Raw genomic sequence first — 27,813 nt, 5'->3', positions numbered from 1 at the left:
ATTTTAGCCAAAGAAACTTGGATTTTCACATTTTGGAAACCTAAGAAAAAAGAAATTTGATGAATCTACAGATTACATTTGTCCTATGGACACAAGTCCAGGTGCAACTAATGGTACTCAGAAGAGCTATGGTGGATACAAAGGACTTAATCAACTCACTGATAGGGAATTGGACAAACTGGATCAGGTGGGACAAATAGATTGATGTCATTCTCATCTCTCATCCTCTACATGCATTCCAAAGCTTGCCAATAACCTTTTGTTACCATATAACAAAGTCTCTGCTACATCCGCATGAACTCATTGAGAACGTACGTATGGGCTGTGGATGCTTTTGAAGAGTTTTATACTGAGAATGTCAGATGAATTATATTTTTATCTTTGTAAGCGTAAACCCATCTATCTTCAAGCCCTTTTTCAGGTACATCAAACCTTTACACTAAGAAGGTTAATGTATTGGACTGTTAAATTTGGGGTTATAGTAGAAACACCAAATTTTTTTTGTACTTTTAATTACATAATCCATGAGTACTGCACAGAGAAATTTTATCTTTATAAGTGGTTTGTAATGTAATAAAATCTTATTCAGATCAATTTGTACAGAGGTATCAATTTGTATTTTATTCTCGTAAGTACAACTGGATTGTATATTTTAAGACGTTAAACTGAAGAGTGCATCATTTGCACCATGTAAATGTATTACATACTCTATGAAATAATTATGCTTAAGCATATAAACACATGAACATTATCAATTAGACAATAAAAGAATACTTCCATTTTGTTACATATGTAGTGATCACTTTCTCTCTGTAATGGAATTTAGTTTACACATCACACACAAACAGTAGGTTTCCATAAAAACTCTGTCCAGCCTCCTTCCTGACAAAGTCTGTGTAAAGTACTTCAAACCCTGAAAAAGGGAGCTGTTGGACCTTGTGAGAGCTTCTGTAGCGCACAAGAGCCAGACAGGGGCAGATCCTCTGCTGGTGTAAATTATCATCGCTCCAGTGACTTCCGTAGAGCTATGACAACTTCCATTAGCTCAGACTGTCCCAGAGAGAAGCCAGATTAAATAATTCTCCTAAGTGAGAAACCAGATAAGAGAATGATCACAAAATTGATATGACTGATAATTCATTTTTCATTTGCATGGTTTACTGCATCTAACACATCATTTGTGCTCATTACCTAACCACTGTCTTTTCTGGTATAAGTCTGCACTGTGTTATTTAGAGGACCCCGTTAACAAAAATGTTTTAGCATGTGTTTTAGCGATAAAAGGGTGATATATTTCACATATAGTGGCTCCTGTGTTAGTGTTAAATAAGATTAACAATACTATGTTAAAGAAATAAGAGAGGACCAAATCCCAACAGAGTTGAGCGCTGTCAGTATCTGTAGTGAACGTACCGTAGTTTGATGCTCGACATGTTTACTGAAAGGAAATGTCCAGTTACAAGGTAAACGCAGCATCTAAGTGGTGCATAGTCTCCACTGATTCTGCTCACCGTCTGAACGGGGTGACTTTTGCCCACAGTAAATTAGTGTGTATATCTGATAAAAAAAAAAATTTGAAAAACTGAAACTCCAATATTTTGTAAACAACTGCTGCCCGTGCTCCAGTAGATAGAGTTTACTGAAGCCGTATGGATTTGATTTAACTTTAATATTCCACCATTCTGGACCCCATTTTAAATTACTAAATACAACTGTTATCAAATTTTTTTAATATTCAAAATATTTTGTAACATTCCATCTTCCAGCTAAAAAATGACCTGGAAGTGAACACAATATATTTACACATTTGTACAGTGAAAAATTAATACTTTAAATGAACCACGACTGAACCCCCTTTACATTTTAGGCCACCTGATGGGCTCAAACAATTTATATCCTTTTTTAAAATCAGTAAGAGAACATGAAGAGTACTTGTGTTGCCTGCCTAGTAGGAATGCACCACATGCGTTATTGAATGCATCTTGAATGCTTTTGACTTCTGGAAAATATTACTGCAACACACGGCACTATAATTCATGAGAGCAAACTGATAAATTCTTAAATTCGCTAGCGTGTGTAATATTTGTACTGAAGGATTAAAGAATGCCTTGTTCTCATCAGAAATTGATCTTTCTATCATCACTGCATTATGCTGGCATAAGAGTATTTTTTTTCTTTTGATGTGTGAGGTGTTATGTACAATATGTATATTTATTTCCGTATAACTTTAAGAACTCATTTTTAGCACATTTCAAAGTGTAGTAATTCATCATGGTGAGATTTTGTTTTTCTCAAGGCAGAATCTCCTCCAAAAGATGCATGTAGAGTCTGGATAAAATTGTAGTTACTGTCTGATTTGATCTAGTTACTGACTGATTTTACAGATGGAACATTCAGAAGGAACAGTAATGCAAATAGGGGTGCTCTCTCAAGGCATAAGCAACCTCACGGTATGTACCAATTTATACTTGCTGTAAAGTCACAAACTTATCCTGCTAGAATGCAGTGAAAGTTAAAGGACCAGCAGTCCTATAGAGTAAGTGTTCCAGTGTTCATGTTATAGACTCCTTATTTACAGCCTACTTACATATCCATACTTCAAAAAATCTTTATTTTTAAATAAGTTGTCAGTCCTCTATTCATAGTGGATGGCCTAAGTTGAACTTAAGTGGTGCATAGTCTCCACTTATTCTGCTCACCCTCTGAAAATGGGTGAGTTTTGCCCACAGTAAATTAGTGTCTATACCTGATAAAAAACAATGGAAAAATTGAAAAGTAAATAAATAAGCAATTGCTGTCCCCTGCTCCCTTAGATAGAGTTCACTTTACTGAAGCAGTATGGATTTGATTCTGTATCTAATATATAGAATCACATAACGTGTAAAATTAATGGCTGCATTGGTGCAGCTGATTTAAGTAGATTAACTCATTCACTGGAAAGCAAAATGGATGGTCATGTAACGTGAAAGTATTTTTATCCACTATGTCACCTACCTGTGAGACTCATTGATGCGGATCATCCCACTATGTTACATATAATCAGGTGGCCTGTAATGCCTTAAATATTTATATCATCAAATAAGCTACATCAAGACAGTAAATTCCTGCTGTCATGAATCAGATCTAATTACAGTTGGATTGCTTTGCCATTGCTATACGCATCTAACTGAACATACTTCTTACTGGTCTATATACTGTTTACTTTCAGGATATGCTAAGCCAAGATGAAACGCTGAATGACAGCAGATTTTTAACACCTACCTTTGAAGACTGGAGATGATGACCATGACCAAGAACACTCTTATACCTCACTTGTATCCAGAGAACTGGCTGATGAAAGCTGGGTGCTATATGCAGAAAATAGCTTAGGCTTTTCTGCCACTAAGAAGTGTAAAATGTATATGATTATGATGCAGCAACACCTTACAGGTTAAAAAAAAAAAAAACCACTGTGTTCTGTGTTGGGTATTTTTACATGGGTATTAAGAAAAGCTATGCAAAATATTTCTCATCATCCAGAGAGGGTAAAATTGGAAAATGATTAAGACTAGTAGAAGATTTCTTTACAGATTTATGACGACTTTTATACAGTGGATTTATGCAGTTACCTGCTAAATTATCTGTTTTATAATTTTGTACTTTTATAATTAACTTGCAATGTAGCGATAACATAAGCAGAATATGCCTCTGTCACAGAATAAGGGTCCTCTTCATATTAAATGATAGGGGCGAGGATGATACTTTGACAATTCCAGTGACTTTCTATCATGCTATATGATTCATGGTGCAGCAGATGCTATCTTGGGATCTGACAGACCCTGGTGCAGACAGTTGTTTACTGAACCATTGCTAAAAAAACTGCAGTCTGGTAAAGAGATAGGATTGGCTTTAGGATTTTGAGACTCCCTAAAGAGGAAGAAGGGACTTCATCCCTCATTCGCTCTTCCTCTGCACCTCTCCTTGTCTCTGCTTTCTCTATCCTGATTATACTATTGGGATGAAGAGAAAGGACAGATCACCTTTCACCCCTCATGAAGCCCTAGCAGGTGGGTGTGTTCTTAAACAGGCCAGCAGAGAGCATGCTGATCCTTACTCTGCTCTCTCTGCAATGAGAAATTTGCTTACAGCAGGAAATCCCATCTTCAGTTTGAGACTGCAAAGGAAATTGAGGGACCCAAAAGTTGGCTTTTCTTAGAAAATGACTCTCTTAACGCATGACTTAACACATAAACAAGTACTGTGTGTGTTTGTGGTCAAGGAACAGGCAGAAAATTCATTTAACTTAAAATGCACATTTAAACTACCAAAATGGTGCATACCACCCTCGCTACAGATACCTCAAGGTGAGTGCAATAAAAGTTTTAGCCCAGTCCATAGATGAAAGTTCCTTGTACAATTGGAACATTTCAGTAAGCTCCGCTGAATTTTGAGTCAAAATGACTAGAGGAGCTACAAAGCACAGTTTAACATGTAGTGTGAAACTTAGCACAGATGGTTGGAAAACCAGGAGGAAGTGATAGACTCCAAGTCCTTTGCTCCCTGAATTGTATTCAGCATACTATAAGCTATATAAATATATATGGATTCCACATACTGGCATGACTGAGATGTGGTTAGAAACAAGTTGTAATGTTTGCCGCTTTTAAAAAAAACAAGTTTCTCATGCAAAGAGTCCTGTGGCACCTTATAGACTAACAGACTTATTGGAGCATACGCTTTCATGAGTGAATACCCACTTTGTCGGATGCATGGAGTGGAAATTTCCAGAGGCTGGTATAAATATGCAAGCAAGAATCTAGCTAGGGATAATGAGGTTAGTTCAATCAGGGAGGATGAGGCCCTCTTCTAGCAGTTGAGGTGTAAACACCAAGGGAGGAGAAACTGCTTTTGTAGTTGGCTAGCCAGTCACAGTCTTTGTTTAAGCCTGAGCTGATGGTGCCAAATTTGCAAATGAACTGAAGCTCAGCAATTTCTCTTTGAATTCTGGTCCTGAAGTTTTTTTGCTGCAGGATGGCTACCTTTAAATCTGCTATCGTGTGTCCAGGGAGGTTGAAGTGTTCTCCTACAGGTTTTTGTATATTGCCATTCCTAATATCTGATTTGTGTCCATTTATCCTTTTACGTAGGGACTGTCCAGTTTGGCCGATGTACATAGCAGAGGGGCACTGCTGGCACATGATGGCATATTATATTGGTGGACGTGCAGGTGAATGAACTGGTGATGGTGTCGCTGGTGTAGATATGTGGACAGAGTTGGCATCGAAGTTTGTTGCATGGATTGGTTCCTGAGTTAGAGGTACTGTGGTGTGATGTGTCATTACTGGTGAGAATATGCTTCAGGTTGGCAGGTTGTCTGTGGGCGAGGACTGGCCTGCCTCCCAAGGCCTGTAGACCTCTCTACAAAGGAAAAAGGACTGTAAGATGCCACATGGGGCCACAACAGTGGTACCCCTAACTCACCCAGCAATATCATCAATCTATCCAGCTACACACTCGGCCCGGCAGAAGAGTCTGTCCTATCTCGGGGACTCTCTTTTTGCCCCCCCCTCACACACACACAAGCTACAGTTCTGCAGTGATCTGGAAGCCTACTTTCGCCATCTCCGACTCAAAGAATACTTTCAAGATAACACGGAACAGCGCACTGATACACAGATACCCTCCCACAGACTCCTGAGGGTCAAAATGACAGTCTGGACCTATACATAGAATGCGGACGTGCACAGGCAGAAATTGTGGAAAAACATCACTTGCCTCATAACCTAAGTCATGCAGAATGCAATGCCATCCACAGCCTCAGAAACAACCCTGACATTATACTTGAAGAGGCTGATAAAGGAGGTGCTGTTGTCATCATGAACAGGTCTGACTACCAAAAGGAGGCTGCCAGATAACTCTCCAATACCAAATTCTACAGGCCACTTTCCTCAGATCCCATTGAGGAATACACTAAGAAACTGCACAATCTACTCAGGACACTCCCTACACTAACACAGGAACAAATCAACATAAAATAACCCCGGTCGGGGCTCTAAGGGTATCTACTACCCAAGATCCACAAACCTGGAAATCCTGGACGCTGTATCATCTCGGGCACTGGCCCTCTCACTGAAGGACTGTCTGGATATGTGGACTCTCTACTCAGACCGTACGCCACCAGCACTCCCAGCTATCTCCGTGACACCACTGATTTCCTGAGAAAACTACAATGCATTGGTGATCTTCCAGAAAACACCATCCTAGCCCCCATGGATGTAGAGGCTCTCTATACAAACATCCCAAGATGGAATACAAGCTGTCTGGAACAGTATCCCTGATGATGCCACAGCACAACTGGTTGCTGAACTCTGTGACTTTATCCTCACGCACATTTATTTCAAATTTGGTGACAATACATTCCTCCAGACCAGTGGCACCGCTATGGGCACCACAATATGCCATGGCGTTTTATGGCTGACCTGGAACGACGCTTCCTCAGCTCTCGTCCACTCACGCCCCTTCTCTACCTACGTTACACTGATGACATCATCATCTGGACCCATGGGAAGGGAACCCTGGAAGAATTCCACCACAGTTTCAACAGCTTCCACCCCACCATCAACCTCAGCCTGGACCAATCTACACGGGAGGTCCACTTCCTAGACACCCCGGTGCAAATAAGTGACGGTCACGTTACCACCACCCTATACCGAATACCCACCAACCGCTATGCCTACCTTCATGCCTCCAGCTTCCATCCCGGACACACCACACAATCCATTGTCTACAGCCAAGCGCTGAGGTACAACCGCATTTGCTCCAACCCCTCAGCCAGAGACCAACACCGACAAGATCTTCACCACTCATTCTCAAAACTACGATACCCACATAAGGAAATAAGGAAACAGAGCCAGACATGTACGCAGAAGCCTCCTGCTGCGAGACAAGCCCAAGAAAGAAACCAACAGAACTCCACTGGCCATCACATACAGTCCTCAGTTAAAACCTCTACAACCCATCCTGGATAACGATCCCTCACTTTCACAGGCCTTGGGAGGCAGGCCAGGCCTCACCCACAGACAACCCGCTAACCTGAAGCATATTCTCACCAGCACGACACACTGCACCATCATAACTCAGGAACCAATCCATGCAACAAACCTCGATGCCACCTCTGCCCACATATCTACACCAGCGACACCATCACAGGACCTAACCAGATCAGCCACACCATCACCGGTTCATTCACTTGCACGTCCACCAATGTGATATATGCCATCATGTGCCAGCAATGCCCCTCTGCTATGTATATTGGCCAAACTGGACAGTCCCTACTGTCCAGTATAAATGGACACAAATTAGATATTAGGAATGGCAATATACAAAAACCTGTAGGAGAACACTTCAATCTCCCTAGACACACACTAGCAGATTTAAAGGTAGCCATCCTGCAACAAAAAAACTTCAGGACCAGATTTCAAAGAGAAACTGCGGCGCTTCAGTTCATTTGCAAATTTGGCACCATCAGCTCAGGCTTAAACAAAGACTGTGACTGGCTAGCCAACTACAAAAGCAGTTTCTCCTCCCTTGGTGTTCACACCTCAGCTGCTAGAAGAGGGCCTCATCCTCCCTGACTGAACTAACCTCATTATCCCTAGCCTGATTCTTGCTTGCATATTTATACCTGCCTCTGGAAATTTCCACTACATGCATCTGACGAAGTGGGTATTTACCCACAAAAGCGTACGCTCCAATACATCTATTAGTCTATAAGATGCCACAGGACTCTTTGCTGCTTTTACAGATCCAGACTGATACTTGTTTTTTTAAGAGAGTACCTGCGGTTATACTTTTCCCTTAACTGTTCTCTCTTCATTCCAGTCTCCTATACGTGCTTAATGTAAAGCACTAGCCTAATATAACTCTAGCAAACTACAGCCAACATAACATGCAAAGGTCACTAGTTAGGAAATGCTAGGTAGGGCTGCAGAGCTGGTGTTAGTATAGCATATTGCTTAGTATAGATTGGCCAAATCCGCTCTGCAGATTTTCGTGGCATCGTGCTAGCACAGCTGAGAGAGAAACTTGAGCTTCGTCTCAAGATATGTTGCAATAAATCCAGAAGTGTTCTGCTCCAAAGGAAATTAAAGATATTAAATGATGAAATATAGCAAGAGACTGACTCTCCCTTGTGTATACATCTAAGGAAAGGCAAATGATGAATGTTTTATGATCTCCAATAGGACATAAACATAGTGGTGCAGTTCTTTTCTGGAGACCTGATTATCAGTCAGATATAGAATCACAGAAATATAAGACTGGAAGGAAACTTGGTAAGTCATCAAGTCCTGTCCCCTGCACTGGGGCAGGACTAAATATTAGCTAGACCATCCCTGACAGGTGTTTGTCATGGGAGGTTTTTAAGAACAGGTTAGACAGATTCCACAAACTCCCCAGATACTTTGTTCCTATTCTTACAGAACTTTACAGTTAGGAAGTTTCTCATGTCTAACCTAAATCTCCTTTGTTTCAGTTAAGCCCATTGCTTTTTGACGTGTCCTCAGTAGTAAGGAGAACAATTTTAACAACTTTTTATGTATTTGAAGACTTATGTTTCTCATCAGTCTTCTCCCGTTTTTTTCAGTCTTTCCTCTTAGGTCATGTTTCCTAGACCTTTAATCGCTTTTGTTGCTCTCCTCTGGACTTTCTCCAATTTGTCCACATCTTTCCTAGAGTACAGTACCCAGAACTGGACACAATACTCCAGTTGAGGCTTATCAGTGCTGAGTAGAGAAGAAGGAATTACTTCTCTTGTCTTGTTTATGACACTCCAGCTAATACATCCCAGAATAATAATTGCTTTTTTTGAAACAGTATTATATTGTTGACCCATAGTGATCCACTCTAAATCCCCAGATCCTTTTCTGCAGTATTCCTTCCTAGGCGGTCCTTTTCCATTTTGTATTTGTGCAACTGATTATTCCTTCCTAAGAGTAGTACTTTGCACTTGTCTTTATTTCATAAATAAGGCATTTCATAAATGCCTTTCAGACCATTTCTCCAGGTTGTCAATATCATTTTGAATTCTAATACTGTCCTCCAAACTGCAACCCCTCCCATCTTGGTATCCTCTCCTCAAACAGGAAGTTACACCTACAAGCTCCAGTGCAGATATACCAAAACAGTGCGGGCTGCCCATGGAGCTGGAGGTAACTGGCAGTCCTGCTTGCTGCACGTAAAAGCTAGAAGTTATGCCTGCAAAGCCACCTTCCATGTTATGCTGCCTAACAACCCTTCTACCTTAAGGTTTCTCTTCAGCTGTCAGCCAGGTAGACTGACAGGGCTGTATGGGCCTCAACAGGCGTCCCCCAGGAGTAGGGCTGCAGTAATGACTCCCCACACACACATTCACTACCATGGTACTAGTAGGCTATTTTGTACTGGGCAATTCCAAAAACAGTCTTGACAGGGTTGTGAAACAAAGATATTTGATTTTGGAAGATATAATGGGCTTGAATTAAACACTGTCTGAGGGTGGGTTACTGGTTAGATCGCATCCCTTTTGGTTGCAATGAGGTTTAATTTTGTGTGTTCTGATGCTAAACTATGTTTGGAAATATTTCTCGGGGTATGTCAATGCCAGACATGCCTCTTTCAAAAGAGCTTAAAGTCTGGCTGTTTTCACTTAAGTGCTATTCAGAATGAGTAAGGGGTGACCCTTATTCATAGGACTAGTTAAAGAGCAAGGCATTACTCACTGAGTAAAGTTATGGCCCAATCTAGCCCTTATGCAAAGTGTGACGCAAATGGGGAAACGAGACACGAACTGCAGTCATTGAACTGACTTCTCCTAAAGACTAGTTAACAAGTTTGTGTATAAATCTCCCTCATGCTAGAAATGAACAGCTAATTTCCACTATGCCTATTGTGCAAAATGAACTTTAATGTATGGAGACAGTAGAATTGTTTATGATAGAGGCTGGCATTTTCAAAAGTCCCATTCACTTAACAGGGATCAGTTAGGTTTTTAATGAACACTTTTGATATTTCTCCCTGGTGTCTGTTTGAACACATGGTTATCATTTTAGTGTACTCTGTGCACCTTAGATGAATTTGCCTGTGAATGTGTAATTAACTGTTTGTTTTGTACAAATGTTGACTCAATGTACACTGACAGAGCAGAGAAGGGTAGTTTTGCACCCTAAGATGTTTCAAGCAGGCCATACTGTAAGTAGTATTATTTTTAAAAATCCAGTTCCAGTGTGTTGGGTTGTAAACTTAAGTGTTCTGTTAACTTATATTTGAATACTAGAGTATCTTATTTGATATATAAAATAAAAGTGAAAAGTTCAGGAAATACAAACACTGACCTTTGGGCAATCATATTGTAATAAATAAATGCTGTATGTTTGTCTATATTCCATGTTGACTCTGTATAGTACATTTTATATATACCTGGGCAGCTGGGGAATTTTAAAGTTTGTTGAAGAGCAAATGGGGGTAAATGAATAGTTAAGAAGAGTACCCTGTACCATACCCAGAGAGGCAATGTGGCTAGAATACCAATGGAGTCAGAATACCTGGGTTCTGTTCCCATTTCTGCCAGTGACTTGCTATATGCTTGGGTATTTCAGTTAACCTCTGTGTTTCTCTGTCTATTCAATGAGCATACTCACTTTCAGAAAAAAATCTATAGATGGAAAAAAGCTCTGTAATAGCTCAGTGTCAAAATATATTTAGGCATTTCATAAAGCTTATAAACTTCACCCTCAAAATGAATAAGAATCCTTTAAGTGTTATCATTTAGCTTTATAATACTTATAGCAAATACTTGGTAACATTTTAAAATTATTATCACGAGTAAATATGCAATTTTCAGAGTAGCAGCCGTGTTAGTCTGTATTCGCAAAAAGAAAAGGAGGACTTGTGGCACCTTAGAGACTAACCAATTTATTTGAGCGTAAGCTTTCGTGAGCTACAGCTCACTTCATCGGATGCATTCAGTGGAAAATACAGTGAGGAGATTTATATACACACAGAACATGAAAAAATGGGTGTTTATCATACACACGGTAAGGAGAGTGATCACTTAAGATGAGCTATTACCAGCAGGAGAGTGGGGGGCGAGGGGGGGGGGAGAATGATATTCTGCAATTTCCACAGTATGCATCCGATGAAGTGAGCTGTAGCTCACGAAAGCTCATGCTCAAATAAATTGGTTAGTCTCTAAGGTGCCACAAGTACTCCTTTTCTTTTTGCGAATACAGACTAACACGGCTGTTACTCTGAAACCTCTCCTTACAGTGTGTATGATAAACACCCATTTTTTCATGTTCTGTGTGTATATAAATCTCCTCACTGTATTTTCCACTGAATGCATCCAATGAAGTGAGCTGTAGCTCACGAAAGCTTACGCTCAAATAAATTGGTTAGTCTCTAAGGTGCCACAAGTCCTCCTTTTCTTTTTGTAAATATGCAGTGTTGAAGAAGAAATAAGCGTTTTTTTCTAAAAAGAAACAGATGGAGAATGGACAAGAGGGAAAAATTCACAGGTTCAAAAGAGACTTAAGAGAAGACACACTAAGAGCTTCTCTTTGCAAGTAAATCTCCTCTGGGACAAAATCCTAGCCTCAGAAAAGTCTATTGAAGTTTTGCCATGGACATCAGTGGGGCCAGGATTTCACCTCTGCAGTCCAGCTTGCAGCCAGTGAATGAGGGAAGCCATAGTGCAGGCTGGTGAACAGTGCACCAGTTAAAGCCAGCTATATGCTTGCCACTTCCCAGGGAAGAAGATGGTTCTGAGCTGCACTGCCTAGCCCAGTGTCTCTCAACCTTTCCAGACTACTGTACCCCTTTCAGGAGTCTCATTTGTCTTATGTTCCCCCAAGTTTCACCACTATTATTGAAACATTGCTTAATTTTGTCATTTATACCACAATCATAAAATTAAGTCAGTTGGAATATAAATATCATACATACTTACATTTCAGGGTATAGTATATAGAGCAGTATAAACAAGTCATTGACTCTATAAAATTTCAGTTTGTACTGACTTTGCTAGTGCTTTTCGTGTAGCCTGAACTAAAACTAGACAAATATTTAGATTAGTTGATGTACCTGTTGGAAGACCTCTGCGTACCCCTGGTTGAGAACAACTGGCCTAGATAATAGCAAAGGAGGTGCGACCCAGGTTGCCTGGAATCCATAACCCCACACATTCTTGAAAATAATTTGGCAAAAACTTAAGCAAAGAAAATTTTACAAAGGGCCCTGATTATGACTCTCCAAAATGAAATGGTATTAAAGGGCTCAGTCCGCAGTGGCACTGGAATCATCACAACTTTCAAGATGGCTGGCCTACAAGCCTGAAGCATTTTCATCTCTGTCTGCTATAACTGTTATTGGGATAGTGGTCTGAGTAGACTTAATCTGTGAGGTAACAAAGAGCAAATTTATTAGTCTCAAACATCTGATTAAAAATACTAAGTGCTACTGGGTAAATTTCCAATCAGACAGATTAAAAACAGGATCCCTGCCCCACACTTTCCAAGTTTAAGGCACAAGACAGTACAAACCAGCCCTGAGATGGTGAGCACAGAGCAGTGCACAGTCACTGAAACTGAAAAGTGTTTGTGAAGAGAGAGTAAAAACAGTGAAGTTTAAGGGTGTATAGAATGAGTCATGTACCTTGTGTGGAAGTACCACTTTCTTTTGGGTGAGGCAAACTTCTGAAACTGCTCAGAGCACATGTACTTCATGGAGAGAACTGTATTTCGTAAGTACATATAAACAACAGTAGATACTTATATTGAAGTTCAGTCCAACTTAAGGCAGCAATGCAGTTTTCAGTGACTGTCAATCAAATCCTCTTTTTTTGCTGGCAAACAAATATATACCTGAATAGCATTCAGTGACTCACTCAGCATGAAGGTTAAATATTTAATCCCCGAAATTAAATTTTAGATAAAATTTCACTCTGAAATGAGAATTTTAACAAAACAGTCTGAGAATCTCTTCATGCACTTTCACTGTCCCTGAGCTACCGCAATTTCTTCCCATGACCAGATTCCTTAATCTACTTTGCTGTTTTATGGCAGCACATTCCTAAGAAATATTCTTTATCCCCTCTTTCATACAGGAAAGAAATTAATTTATTCACATTGTAATGAATGGATTACATATAGAGTCTTATCACATAAACCTTGCATAAATTAGGAAATAGGTTCAGAATTTAGGACCGTTGTAGGCTGCTGAATGTCAGTGCTATACCCAAGTATATAATTAATAAAATAAACTGATCTTTCCCCCCGCATTGTTGGATACAAATTTTATCTCATTATAGCAATAAAGTCAGAATATTTCAGGGCAACTTAATTTCAGGTAGCTAGAGTCATGTGGCCTTTAACTTTGTATATTAACACCCTCTCCATATTATAGTTAGCCAGATAAGCAATAAGACATGGAGATGCATAACAGAAAACATTTAAAGACTATTACTCAAGCTCTCAGTATTAAAAGCATTCAAGGTAACGTAGAGACAGAACAAAATTACTCAACTATTCAATAAAACCTTTAATTAGGACTACAAAAATTGCAATCAACTTACATTGTTCTAAAAGTGCTGTAGCACAATGGATTTTTACTGCATTGCATCAGTGTTAATAAGCGAATGTGTTATCTTTGAGATAACCAAGTTTTTCCAGATTGGGCTGACACGCAAACTGAATCATAGGTGGAGGCCCACACATCAGAATAAGAGTATCTCTGCCTGGAGGAGGGAGGTATGCTTTAATCATCTCTGCAGTAATGAAGCCAGAGCTATACTTCCAGTCTGAAACAAACAACAAGGGATACCATTAATACCTTACAATTCAAACATATATTCACACTAAAGGTCCCCATCCTGCCCCTCAACATGACATCAGCCACACACACACACACACACAGAGACAAATATCCCAATAGAATCAGCATTTATACCACATTACTGTAAGCAGGCACTTGACAAGGGTAGGATCAAAACCCTGGACTACATCCTCCACTGTTGTAAGTACAACCTTGTCTAGGGCACGCAATAAGCAGGCTGCTTCACACTGCGGCATCTACCTACACACAGCAGGGAAAGGCTCCACCAGCGAGAAGCTGCCGCTCTCCTTGCTGCCTCTCCCCTGCCCTGGGGAAAAGCTCCAGCAGTGGGATACTGACATGAGAGGCACTGCTTGGGCATGTAGAAAGCTGTGTAGGGTATATACCCTAAGGTTCTGGCATGTCTTGAAGCACCGTTTAAGTGAGTAATCATCTACACTGCTTATTCTACCCATGCTGCTTTACGTGTAGACATAGTTGTGATCACTTACACCAACAATTAATTTGGCTGTGTGTTTTGTGAGCTAGATACAGTAGAGCTCTAGCTTTTTGTTTTCCATCCCAATACAGTACTACATAGAAACCCACAACTGATTCTTTATCTTTGTATTGTGCAACTGCACCCTATTTGAACCTGATCTACTGTAAGCGGCACTTGTACATTTGCCTGTTGTGCCCATAGCAAGTACTAAGCAGACCCGATGCCAAGGTAACATCATTCTGCTGATGAAATGAGGAGGGAGACTAGACAAAGCAGCAGAGTTGTGTATTTTGCTGAAAAGTCCAAGAAACTGACACTTTACCCTACCAGTACCATGACAAACATTTCACTATCCAAAGGTCCGCAGGTAACGGTTGCATCATTCAATGGAAGTTAATTATTAGTTCCTGTTTACTAAGGTTTACAGAACAGCTCCCTGCTTTGGTAAGGTTATCAGATACTAGTAAGTTCGCTAGGAGTGCTCAGATACCATAGGAATGGATGTTTGGATATTGTAGCAATATCCATTAGTAGGAAGGATTAAACCTGTGGCTTGTATACAGAAAAGAGGGCAGAAGAAAATCTTCCTTCGAACACCAGTAACTTACCATGAGGAGGTCTGTCCAATGTATACCGCACCTTAAATTGATCAGGGTGATTCTTCGCTACCTCTTCCAGCTCAGCTCTCAGTAATATGTCTTTTTCAGTCTGTTAAAAAAAAAAAGGGGGGGGGGGGGCGGGGGAGGAATTGTTTGTCACCAGACCATATCAGTGCACACAGTAACATGGACTAACATGGCACTTACTTCGTTTTCAGCAGGCAGGAATCAGAGTTTCTCATTTATCAACAGTCAGTAGACAAACTGTGAATTTTTCTTAAGCATATGGTAGTTTATAATTTTCTTCACTGTAAATCCAGATTAATAGTAAAAACAAATCAGATTTAACAGCAACCTAGCTGATACTAGTGTTAAATAGTTAAACAGCCAAATGCCAGGAAATTCAGAAGCAAGGTTAAAACTCTGATTTGTCTTGGTCTCCCCACCAGTGGGGTTTTTTTTTGCATATTACAAACACGGCAGTGCCTCGGTATAACAGCGAGAGTTAAGACCAGGGAGTGAACTTCTGGCCTCCCTGAAATCAATGGAGCCAGGATTTCACCCACAACCTTCAGTTCAGGAGTTCGGGGCTTCTGGCAGTTTTACATGCACAAACATTTTGTACGTTGTATTAATATGATTTCTTGGGGATATTTTTTCCTTTTTGTTGGTTTAAGAACAAAAGAAACCAAACCCAGGACAGTGTCTGAGAACAGATGCAATAACCTATAATATCTCTTGTAACTTCTTATATAGATCATTTTTAAATAAACCATGTCAAATCACATAGCAGCCCTGATAATCAAAGGGAGTTCTGCATGTGAAGTATGTGGACTAGGACTACATACTTTAATATAACTGTGTGGTACATATGCATAATACAGATCAAGAGAAAAATCTTGTGATTCAGGGAAGTAATTTTTCCAAATTAAATATCACAACAGTATCACCAGTTCAGAGTCCTCTTAATGGTGTCCCTGGGGTAAAAAAGAGGGCAAACAAATGACACAATATATTTACCTGATTAGCAAAAAGGAGGTAACACTTAGTATCATCATTAGGATCCTTTGTGATGTGACGGATCAGCTGCAACATCGGAGTTATTCCTATTCAAAACAAAAGACAATTATAGATGAGCTTTTCCTTTTAGCTCACATGAAGGCTGCATTATCAGGCAGTATGGCAAGCTGACTTCAGTGGAAGTTTTGTCTGCATGAAGCCACAAGATCAGGCCCATAATATCCCAATTTCAGATCCATGTCAGCTGTAAAGTTTCTTCTTTTTACTCAAAAAAGCTACAAAGTAACACTTTACCTAGTGCTTTATTAACATTAAATAATAAACACTCTGGTAGGATAGGTAAAGTAAATATTACAACCTCATTGTACAGAGGCTGACAGACTCAGAGAGGTTAAGTGACTTGCCCAAGATCACATAATGAATCAGTTTAAGAGCCAGGACAAAACATGTGTTCCTGGCTCATAGGCCTGAGCTCAGACCACATCTCTCTTTCTCTGTATTATGATGATTATTAATACTGTGGCAATGCCCCACATCTGCTATCAGAATCAGGAGCCTATTGTCCAAGGACTGTAAAAACAGGAGAAAACAGTCCCTGCCCTGAGTATCTTCATATAAAGGAAAGGAAATCCACAATGTTCAGTACATAAATACATGGATGTTAATTTTAACCAAATGGAATGTTGAAATATTACATCCATGTATCGATGCGAGCACTGTTAGGCAACAGATTCAATTGGTAATGAAGAGAGAACCTTCAGTCACAAAATAAATTAAACAGAAAATGTCTCGATAATCATCACAACCCTCTAAACCTGTATTTGCTCTCTCATGAGGTTGCTGCCCTCAGTGCAACAGTTTCACCTGTTCCTCCAGCTATCATCCCAAGATGCTTTACAAACTTTCTCTGTGCTTCAGACTTCTTGTCAGGCTTGATAGCAAAGTTACCTGGAAGAAATATTCAGAACTTACAGGTACTTAAATTAATAAACTATAATAGAAGAAACTTATAAATTAAAAAGTAATAAGTCACCAGGACCCCAGATGGTATTCAACCAAGAGTTCCAAAGGAACTCAAATATGAAACTCCAGAACTACTAACTGTGGTATGTAACCTATCACTTAAATCAATTTCTGTACCAGATGACTCGTGGATAGCTAATGTGACACCAATTTTTTAAAAAGGCTCTGGAGGCAATCATGACAATTACAGGCCAGTAAACCTAACTTCAGTACCTGGCAAATTGATTGAAACTGTAGCAAAGAACAGAATTATCAGACACACAGATGAACACAATTTGTTGGGGAAGAGTCAACACAGCTTTTGTAAAGGGAAATCACGCCTCACAAGTCTATCAAAATTCTTTGAAAGGATCAACAAACATGAGGACAAGGTTGATCCAATGTATATAGTGTACTGAGACTTTTGAAAATCTTTGACAAGGCTCCGCACCAAAGGCTCTTAAGCAAAGTAAGCAGTCATGGGGTAAAAGAAAGACAAAAGACAGAAAACAAAGGGGGAATAAATGGTTAGTTTTCAGAACAGAGAAAGGTAAATAGTGGTGTCCCCCAGGGATACGTTCGGCGACCAGTCCTATTCAACATATTCATAACTGATTTGGAAAAAGGGATAAACAGCAAGGGGGCAAAATTTGCTGACAATACAAAATTACTCAACGTTAAGTTTTTAAAGCAGACTGCAAAGAGTTAAAAAGGGATCTCACAAAACTGGGTGACTGGGCAACAAAATGGCAGATGAAATTCAGTGTTGATAAATGAAAAGTAACGCACATTGGAAAACATAATTCCAACTATACATACAAAACAATGGGATCTAAATTAGCTGTTGCTATTGTGAATAGTTCTCTGAAAACATCTGCTCAATGTGCAACAGCAGTCAAAAAAGCAAACGTTAGGAACCACTGTGAAAGGGATAGATAAGACAGAAAATATAATACCACTATATAAATCCATGGTATGCCCACACCTTGAATCCTGGTTGCAGTTCTGGTCACCTCATCTCAAAAAATATATAGAATTGGAAAAAGGTATAGAGAAAGGCAACAAAAATGATTAAGGGTATGGGACAGCTTCCATATGAGGACAGATTAAAAAGATTGGGACTTTTACACTTGGAAAGAGACAACACATATGATGAACAGTATGGAGAAAGAGAATAAGGAAGTGTTATTTATTCCTTCACGAGACACAAGAACCAGGGGTAACCCAATAAAATTAATAGGCAGCAGGTTTAAAACAAACATCAGGAAGTACTTCTTCACTGAACACACAGTCAATCTGTGGAACTCATTGCCAGGGGATAGGCAAAGGTGAAGGCCAAAACTATAATGGAGCTCAAAAAAGAATAAGGTGAGTTCATGGAGGATAGGTCCATCAATGGCTATTAGCAAGAATTGTCAGGGATGCAGCTCCATGATGTGGGTGTTCCTAGCCTCTGACCGCCAGAAGCTGCGAGTGGACAACATGGGGATGGATCACTCTGTGATTGTTTGCTCTGTTCAGTCCCTCTGAAGCACCTGGCATTGGCCACTGGAGAAAGAAAGGATACTGGACTAGATGGACCTTTGGTCTGACCCAGTATGGCTGTTTTTTGTCCTTATGTTCTTAAGGGATACAACTGCTGTGGAAGTCCAATTGTTGGAGTTGGCAACCTGATACATGGGGACAGATCTTCAGATCCAGCCAAGCTGTGCTCAGCACAGGCCAAGGTGGAAATGGTAAAAGTGGCTTTATGCCCCCTTGTAGTCTCCAATCTTACTGCTGGCCAAGGACTAGTTTAGCTACAAGCATTATTTAGAATAACCTAGAGGCTCCTCTGAAGAACTGCATCTAGCTGCACCAAAAGGTCATCCTGCAGCTGTGGATTGCTGGTGCACAGTGGTCACTCACCCTACACTGAGAGCTGGGAATAGCAATGACTGTCACCCAAGAGGCTAATTAAGTCATCTTTATGATCCCTTTGCATCATGGGACTTGCACTAAAACATTAACAGGCCAAGAGCGTTAAGCCAAGAGACCCTGCAATGAATAAAGCAATTAAATATATTAGTGTCCTGCACAGTCAGATCAGACCCTTTTTATTATAGTAATTTATTCATCTCTAGATACCCATATAGCTAACAAGAATCCAATTAAACCCTTGGCATTGACACTAAAGGCCATGCAACCTTGACCCCTAGCATGCAGGGATCAAAAGAGCTACATAACTTCTTTTGTACACCAGAGGATGCCGCTGCTTTGGGGTAATCAAAAAATAAGACACAGCTTGTAACTCAATTCAGAGGCTACATATCTCCAAGAATCAAACAGAAAGCCTCATGACCAAATCCATGCTCTGATAATCAATTAACAGATTTGTAACCAATGCTGCAGAGTTCCTGTTGTCTATAGCAATCGAAGTGCATGGATTTGTAACTTATGTGGCTTATTGATTCCATCCAAAAAATAAGACTCATTTGTACTTTATTCCTAATAAAGGGCCTGATCCTGACAAGTGCTAAGTACCTGGAGCTGCCACTGAAGTATAAGGGAGTTTTAGGTGTACAGTCCCAGTCAATCAAGATCAGGGCAAAATCCCTTACACTCTTGTACAACCATCTTATGTGAGAGTCCCTCAACACATCAATCCCTCCCACACAGAAAGATCCTTATCCAAGACAAGCGTGTTTTAAAACAGGGCAAGCTGGCTTACAGCCAGGGAGTTACAGAGCAGAAATGATGTGCTTCCCAGGGGAGCACTTTAAGATTTGCAGCCTGAGCATCTCGCACAAAGATTAAAAAACTCTCAGCTACTTCAAATACAAGTTTCGCGGTGATACAAAACAATATGAATGTATCAATAGAGTGGATTTAAATACCCTTGACAGGAGGGCAAGTGTTTGAACAGTCACATTCTCAGACCAGTACAATGCTCTCACTCCCCAGCATGGTCACGATACAACAGGCACGAGTCAAGAACATTGGGAGAGAACTCCCCTAGGAGAACGTTGGGGCTCATTTCAAAAGAAAGCAGTGTCCCAATCTGGAAAGCCCTCAAGATTTAAATTGCCTTTGAAAATAACTAGATTCCCCCTCCCTCCATTTTAACATCACCGTACCTGTCCCCTTGTATACAAGGAGCCCGTTTGGCCCTCTGAAGTCAATGGTATCCCCAACAGTCATGCTGTCTAAGTACTGGGACATCTTCCCACCTTCAGGGAATTTGGGATGGACATTTTTGTAGTAGACCTGAAGAAACACAGCAACTGTTAGTGTTTTGACCATTTAGCTATCAGATGGCAATAGTGTCGTCTCAAAAACGCCTTGCATAGAACACTGGACACCTGAAATGAGACCCAGGAAATCCCTTGCTCTCAGTATTCATTTGCGCACTGTAACTGGAAACCACCACAGTGCAGTGAGAAAACTGCTGCTTCATGCAGCTGCTGCTTTTCCATCCATAGCCGGCAGTGTGGTTAATGGGAATGTCTGTGCAGACTCTATGCACTGCATTTATCTCCCTGTACCTCTGCAACGCCAGCCTCAAGTCACCTCCATCGCTAATCTCCCTCCAGAAAATGGCAGGAGGTCCTTTTTTCGCTTCACAGCATTCAAAAGGGCTCCACCATAAAGTCCAGTGATGAATATTACCTTAAATTCTCCCTTTCACCTTGAAAACGCTTTACAAACGTTAAACCGCTAACAAATCCTCACAACACGTGGAACATGAGGAATCAAGAACAAGAGTGAAACCCAGAAACAAAAGGAGAAAACTGAAGAAGAAAGCGGCTTGCCCAAAGGCAAACAGAGAGTCAGCATTAGAATGGGGATTGGAAGAACTCAGGAGTCCAGGGACCTAACCACAGTGCACTCTGCAATCCACACTAGCTTGAAAGGTTCCAGCAAAGGAAACTATGAACACTCCTACTCAAAATCTTCCAGGATTCTAACATTGAATCAGAAAATGCAACATTCTTTCATGACACGGCACCATGTATGCAAAGAACTTCAAATCTATTGTTCAATTATGCAAGCATCAGAAAGGAAATAAAGGAGAAAACAATCAGAGGTTGTTTTAGCATACAGAGATGGTTTGGGGAACGTGCAAGGCAGATTCTCAAAGAGCAGGTTATAGATGTGCAGGCTGTAACATACTTCTCCACAAGATAAGAGTAAAGCAATGCCATGTACTGCTCTACCCATCCTGTCTAATAACAATCAATTTCAGCACATTTTTAAAGCTGAACTCTGTACAAGAGTCTCAATGTGGAAAACAAGGGCCTCAGGCTCATGCCAGGAGTAGATGCCGACTAGCCTTTCTTCTTCCACTCCTGCTGCACCTAGAATCCTCTCAAGGGCTTCCTCTCGCCTTCATTAAATTCAGGCTCCTCATCCATTCTCATGGCCCTGCACATCACTTTCCTGGCTTCCATCTCTGCTCTCATTTCATTTCATTTCCTTCTTCATTCCTCTGTACCTCCCTTTGTCCCTTCTCCCCATCCTAGTGTCAAACCTTATTTTATTCTACCCTCTGCACTCTGAGCAGCCCACAGTTTCAGCAACCAAATGCTCCCTCTCCTCCTCCAAATGTCTCCTTTAAACCCACCTCTTTTTGAAGCCTTCCCATGATAAACAGAGGTGGGCTGAAGACAGTCTTCCTGTCCCATGAAAATTTTTTAAATTCCGAAGTTTTCCTGTTCTGCATCAAAATTACCCGAGACCTTTCAAAGTTTTTTTTGACAAAAAAAACTAGAGACACACCCCCCCACCCCCCAAAAAAAATTCAATCCTGGTCCTGAGAAAACTTCCCCGACTAAAGTTTTGTTGAACCTGATCTTTTCCTGCAATGAGTTTTGGTTTCAATTAATCAGCATTTCTGATGAAAAACGTTTCATTGAAAAATTCCTGACCAACTCCAACGATGAACTCTTCACTAATTAGGTCCCCAGCCTTAAAGCCCCACATTGGTTATCCATCTGAGCTCTTGGAGAAGGCAACCTTCACCTGATTCTGATTTCACATGGATTTTACACTAGTGTAACTACTGACTTTAATTTATCCCAGTATGAGAGCTCCACCAGGCCCTTTGTCTTTCTATGCATTTTATAGAGCACTCTGAACTTATGGCATTCTCCAAATAATAATTTCATTCGAACAACTTCCGAAGCTTAGAGAGATGTGGTGGAATTTCTCTAGTGAAGATGAAGTTAGCAAGCACCTCTTGTCACTTATTTTCTACTTCCATGTAAATTCTATCAATGGCAGCAGCATAGTTTTAGGAAGAACAGTCCTTAGTTACCAAGTATCAGAGTCCTTAGTTAATCATTGCTGAAGAAGTAGCAGGGAAGAGCTCCTGACTCCATTTTATTGGATACTGTGCCGAAATAGTGACTATTGTTTTCTTCTCCCTCTCAGGGTCGTGATGGCAGATTTACTAGCGAGATTTATATCATTTAAAGGACATTGTGAAATAAGCTGGTGTTTCAAATTCCTAACAGCCAGGTATCACATCATAAAAACTGGTATCACAATTGGCAGCCTTGTATCAATCATCCTCTCATCCCTAAAGAATGAGGCACCAAAAATACATCCCTCTCAAATGTCAGGCATTGGTAGGAGCTGTAGGGAGAAATTTGCAGTGTCCCCCGCTGTACCTATTCAATAGGAAAATAGGCTTCACTCTCTACATCTAATATCCAGCACCTTCCAGGGTCACTAAATACACTTGAAAATAAATACTAACCTGGAGGACTTTTGCCATCACATCACCGTATATTAAGAAAGGTCAAATTTGGGGCATAAGCTACAGTGTTTGACAGCATCACTTTAAATTTCACTTAAATCCAATCCTCTCCTTCCTAAGGCAAGCATCGCCTTCTACACTTGGATAGTAAACATGTCCAGTTAGATTAAATTATCTGTCACCATGAAGGCAGCTAATATTTACCTTTATAATTAAGTCAACATAACCTTTTACTTCATCACTGGAAACTGGAGTGTAGGCCCGGATGACAAGATTACCATTGATTTTGGAAGAGAGGTAAACGTGCTGGCCTAGGGAGAAGAGTTACAATCTAATTATCTCTTTCAGGACTGAGAAAAGAGAAAACAAAAAGAATGGAGTGGGAAATAAAGAATCTAAACATATACAATAACTCCAATAAAAGCATTAGAAGCTAACCATGATAGACACATCCTGTTGGGATACAGAAGTTATATCGTCATCTAGTCATACAACCCTAGAATCATTCTTCACTACATTTAAGTCTAAGTCTAATCAAATGCTATTGTTGAGAATATATTCTATATCCTTCAATATGTATATTACATAATCCATGGTTATCATAACACCATCAGGAGTATGCAAAATACACACACACCCCATATATGTGATGAGAACAGCAATAGTATAAATTCTTTTTACAACCATGAAATAAATTGCTGAACTATGTCATGATGGCTATTTTGTTCATTTGTTTCGCGTACCTTGGACATTACCACTACACGGACTCTAACCCATTTCTTCCAGGACCACCTCAGATATTGAAAAAACACTTTGCCCATTGTGGCTCTTCCCAATTCATGCCAATAAAGCAATACCATGTATAAATCGATAATTCCAGATCCCTGTTATTGAAAAACTAATATAGATAATAGTCACTATTTCTACTGGACAGAAGATTTCTGCTTTGTTGCAGTTTAGACAGCCAGTCAGTAGGGGAGATACAATTTTATCAAACTATTCCTACTACCACATCTCCTTTTCTCTGGTCAAGTGGCTGGGCCCATGGTTAGAACAAGATGCTGCAGGCTCTACCTGTGTCTTCACATATAACCTACAGTTGTAGGACTTTCTACTACACTTGTATATTTGGGAAGGGCTCAGTTCATACATGAGTCAACTTATTCACACCTATATTTGGGATTTATGAAAAAAAATGAAAGCATAGTAATTTGGCTTTTGCTGCTGCTCCCAGCCTAATAGGTATCCACATAGCCTCTGTTCCTTCTCCTGTTTGTCGGTGCTAATCTATGGTTTTTGTAGCATGGTATTATACAAGAGAGGGAGCTTGTCCAACAATCCAGCACCATGGCTGCCTCTAGATGGAGTTTTTAATACCCCACCTTCCTGAGCACCAAATTCACTACGCTTAAAAAAAAAAAAAAAAAGAAGAAGATGATGATGGTGATCAGGGAAAAATCCTAAATTTACCCAAAAAAATAATCACAGGAAAGAGTTTCAGTATTTACCTATAGGTAGCCCTAATACATGATCCGGCGATGGAAGCCCAAACCTGAATTTCCTGGTATCGTGGCTGATCTCCTGACAGAAAGCAAAGAGATGGAGAATAATAAGTGTGGTTTTAACAAGACAGTACAGTAGCACTCGGAATTTGGAAAACATCACAATGTGCTTTGGTGAAACTACTGTTCATTAAAGTATAAGCCAAAATCCAAACAGCAAAACAGAAACAGGTTTGACAGTGAAATCTTAACAGTTCATCTTTTTCTAAGCCTGGTTATAAAGGACTAACTCTTGAAGTCCTCTCCCCTTCTCAGAAGCCAAGAGGAAAGCAATTTTTCCCTGATTAAGGACATTGTGACAATTGCAGCCTTACAACAAAAATCTTTAGGTTTTCTCTAATCAATATACATGCTCACTGTACCTTTGATGTTTCCTGATTTATGACAAAACTGGCATGCCTTATGTCGAGGCATAGCCTTCCTTAATGTAATGTGTAACTCCTACTTCCCACCAATGCAAATTCTAAGTGTATTAAAAGGAAGATATGCCTCTGGATTAGGAACTGTGCATTCAAAGAAACTAATCCAATTATTTATTCTTTTGAAGGGGTAACTAGTAAACACTAATTTATGCATTATGTTTTAGGAACCAAATTTATGCAACATCTAGAAAAAATATTCCAAGACATTTCCAGTAGCAGCTATGAAAATGAGATGTTCCCCAAAAGCATTAAATACTTAATGACAGAGAATACTGTCTTAAGTAAACCCACGCAAGGAACAGGGAGGATACAAGATCCAGACGCCATATAAAAAGTTTATTACCAAAGGTGATGATAAAATTGTACTGGAACACACATGGAGATACTTTAAAGGGGTTGTTTAATATTAAAAAATAATATTAATCTTTTTTAACCTTCTACCCAAGAACCTCAAAACATTTTACGAACATTAATTATAGACATACCTTCAAACCACAGCACTCATAATTGGAAATCCCAAAGTTCAGGGATGTTTATATCAGAGTTCTGAGCTAGCCCATTATTACCAGAGAAACTCTTTGGATCCAAGTTCAAATTTTAAAACCTCCACTCTTAGTTTCAGAGATGAGTGGATCTGTGTTTGGGTCCATCTCTGATTATGCGAACTTCACAACACTCCTGAGAAATAACTTAGCATTATGGGTCTTCATTTTGCAGATATGGGCACAGACAAAAAAAAAAAAAAAAGACTTATTGAACTGCTCAAGATCACACAATGAACCACTTTCAGAGCCAGGGTAAGAGCACAGATCTAACTCCAGTCCTGTTTTGGTCATTCATGCTTCCTCCCTGAGAAAGTGTAGGCTGCACAATCTAAGTGATCTTCACAGAGCAGTTTGGCAGGATTCTAAACGAACTGAATGGGTTTGGTCACCTCTTTCTTTATCAATGGCAATGGATACTTAGTGTGTGGCTCCTGTAATGTAATGGGATCACTCTTCCTCTGGGATCTCCTAGCCTTGAAAACTAACAGCAAGGCTGACAGGGCAATGACAACCACAGCAATCAGCAAGGCCAGGTCCTAAAAAAACAAAAGGCACATGACATCAGACACAGCCTTGACTCAAAAAGGAAAGGAGGACTTGTGGCAGGTTAGAGACTAACCAATTTATTTGAGCATAAGCTTTCGTGAGCTACAGCTCACTTCATCGGCTGAAAGCTTATGCTCAAATAAATTGGTTACTCTCTAAGGTGCCACGAGTCCTCCTTTTCTTTTTGCGAATACAGACTAACACGGCTGCTACTCTGAAACCAGCCTTGACTCAGAGTCACTGTTTTAAGTGCAGCAAATGGCCCTGAGCACGTTAATATTATGGCCACATACTTCGGACGGACGTGGGGGGGGGTTGGGCAGCTCCCCCGGAGGCGAGGATCTGGGGCCTCGGAAACGTTGAGACCCTGCGGGTGCCGGACAAGCCACAAACACACATCCCCCTCTCAGCCCAGCCTCCATCACTGCCCCGCCCCCCATGCTCTTGGCGCTAACGGCGCTCCCAGCAGTTTCCCAAACCACCCCACGCCCACCAGCCCCCCCCGGGGGCAGCCCCCCCGGCCGCCCCAGGCTGCAGAGGGGCGGGGAGCCCAGCCTGCACCGCACGCCGGACACAGCCTCCCTCGTACCGCGCTCGGCTCCATGACTGCGGCAGGCAGCGCTCCCGGCCCCAGCGCCGCCTCACGGGTCCCGCGTCGACTCCCGCTGCGCCCCGGTGCAACCTCCGAGTCCTCTCCCCGGCACGGTCTGCCCAGCCCGTGCAAGCCCCTCCCGAGTCCCGCCCTGCACGCTCCGCCTCCCTCCCCCCCCAAACAGTGCAACCCCCTCCAGCCCTGCTCACTCTCTCCAGCCCCTGCCCACTGCTACCGCCCCCATGCAACCTGCTCCAGCCCTGCACGCTCGCTCCAGCCCATGCAAGCTCTTCCCACTCTGCACGCTCCCCGCTCCGCCCCAGGGCAACCCCTTCAGGCCTGCGCGCTCCCCCCGTGCAACCCCTTCTCCCCAGTACATTGTCCAGCCCGTGCAAACCGCTTGCGCCCTGCACGCTCCTCTCCCCCCCCTTACCCATGCTTTGCCCCACGCAAGCCACTCCTCTCTCACCTCACGGGAAAAAACCCCGCCCACCCCTTCCAACACCTTCCGACCCTTGGCCCCTGCAATCCTTTCCCCCTCGCCCTGCTTCAGCACTGTGCTAGCAGCTAGACGATATCGGTCACTTTTACTGCACCTACTGTGTTCCCTAACCACTGGATTTCACCAGTCTAGAGGAGGCCTGCTCTATACTTAACATTTAGATAGACTGACAGGCCCCACTCACTGTGCCAGCACCTCCTAATAGCCCACCTGGGGATTAGCTCACCAGGTCTGATGCCCCTTCTGTCACTTCTCTCTTGTTTTTTTCCTGCAAACCCCCCCCCAAGACGTTCTGGTTAAACTTGGATTATTGCTGTGCACATTGTAAGATGAGCTGTTGCCAGCAGGAGAATGAGTGTGTGTGTGTGGTTTTTGGAAAAGGGGAGGGTGGGGGGGGGTGAGAAAACCTGGATTAGTGCTGGAGGTGACCCACCTTGATTATCATGCGCATTATAAAGAGGGGTTTCAAAGGGGGATGGGCTGTTGCCAGCAGGAGAGTGAGTTTGTATGTGTGGGGGGGGGGGGAAGGGTGAGAAAACCTGGATTTGTGCTGGAAATGGCTCTACTTGATGATCACTTTAGATAAGCTGTTGCCAGCGGGGGAGTGAGGTGGGAGGAAGTTTTGTTTCATGGTCTCTGTGTGTATATAATGTCTTCTGCAGTTTCCACGATATGCTATGCATCCGATGAAGTGAGCTGTAGCTCACGAAAGCTCATGCTCAAATAAACTGGTTAGTCTCTAAGGTGCCACAAGTACTCCTTTTCTTTTTACGAATACAGACTAACACGGCTGTTACTCTGAAACTTCTCTCTCTGTGACTCAGGGTGCTCTCTTCATGGTTTGGCTCCCTCACCAAGTCACTACAATCCTCCCCTTCTGGGGTATCAAAGTCTCTACATAAAAAATGGCAGTCTTCCCTTCACTGCCCTGATCTGGACACTCCTGCAGTGGCCCAC

At 41.3% G+C, this 27,813-nt stretch overlaps 2 protein-coding genes across 21 annotated transcripts in view; one reads left to right on the top strand and one right to left on the bottom strand.

The window, feature by feature from the left end:
* The window catches only part of PPFIBP2 (PPFIA binding protein 2), a 206,704-nt gene extending 203,230 nt beyond the window's left edge, over positions 1 to 3,474 (top strand). For 7 of the 19 annotated variants that reach the window (XM_043548628.1, XM_043548630.1, XM_043548627.1 and 4 more), the window contains one exon: positions 8 to 787. In XM_043548628.1, coding sequence (XP_043404563.1) covers positions 8 to 205 — 198 coding nt within the window. In that variant the 3' untranslated portion in view covers positions 206 to 787. Of the gene's footprint in view, positions 1 to 7; positions 788 to 2,365; positions 3,175 to 3,208 lie in introns of those variants that run through there. The other 12 variants (XM_043548620.1, XM_043548638.1, XM_043548624.1 and 9 more) reach the window with 6 other exon arrangements.
* Positions 599 to 26,470, bottom strand: LOC102933321 (NADH-cytochrome b5 reductase 2). 2 transcript variants are annotated; one of them, XR_005225438.2, is made up of 11 exons: positions 26,352 to 26,470; positions 25,606 to 25,752; positions 24,196 to 24,268; positions 22,892 to 22,998; positions 20,064 to 20,193; positions 16,810 to 16,893; positions 15,946 to 16,031; positions 14,935 to 15,034; positions 13,586 to 13,810; positions 1,414 to 1,557; positions 599 to 1,084 (listed from the first exon to the last, which is right to left on the bottom strand). XR_005225438.2 is itself a non-coding variant. In XM_037899868.2 (9 exons), the coding sequence occupies exons 1-9, from the start codon at positions 26,364 to 26,366 to the stop codon at positions 13,638 to 13,640; spliced, it is 915 nt and encodes a 304-aa protein (XP_037755796.1). In that variant the 5' UTR covers positions 26,367 to 26,470; the 3' UTR covers positions 13,182 to 13,637. The 2 variants fall into 2 exon arrangements, 1 of the variants encoding a protein (XP_037755796.1); XM_037899868.2 differs by lacking the exons at positions 599 to 1,084; positions 1,414 to 1,557 and having other exon boundaries at positions 13,182 to 13,810.
* Between the last annotated feature and the right edge of the window lie 1,343 nt (positions 26,471 to 27,813).

This window comes from Chelonia mydas, chromosome 6 (genome assembly GCF_015237465.2).
Source record: "Chelonia mydas isolate rCheMyd1 chromosome 6, rCheMyd1.pri.v2, whole genome shotgun sequence".
In the NCBI taxonomy this organism is placed as follows: domain Eukaryota; kingdom Metazoa; phylum Chordata; order Testudines; family Cheloniidae; genus Chelonia; species Chelonia mydas.
The sequence above is the reverse complement of the archived record's forward strand: the minus strand, read 5'-3'. Positions and strand labels throughout refer to the sequence as shown.

Excerpts from the sequence above, each read along its gene's own strand:
- LOC102933321 (XM_037899868.2), bottom strand. Across the intron at positions 22,999-24,195 it reads TGTATTAGGGCTACCTATAG|GCCAGCACGTTTACCTCTCT; the intron begins GTAAATACTGAA and ends TCTTCTCCCTAG. Across the intron at positions 16,894-20,063 it reads CCTTGTATACAAGGGGACAG|GTAACTTTGCTATCAAGCCT; the intron begins GTACGGTGATGT and ends TATTTCTTCCAG.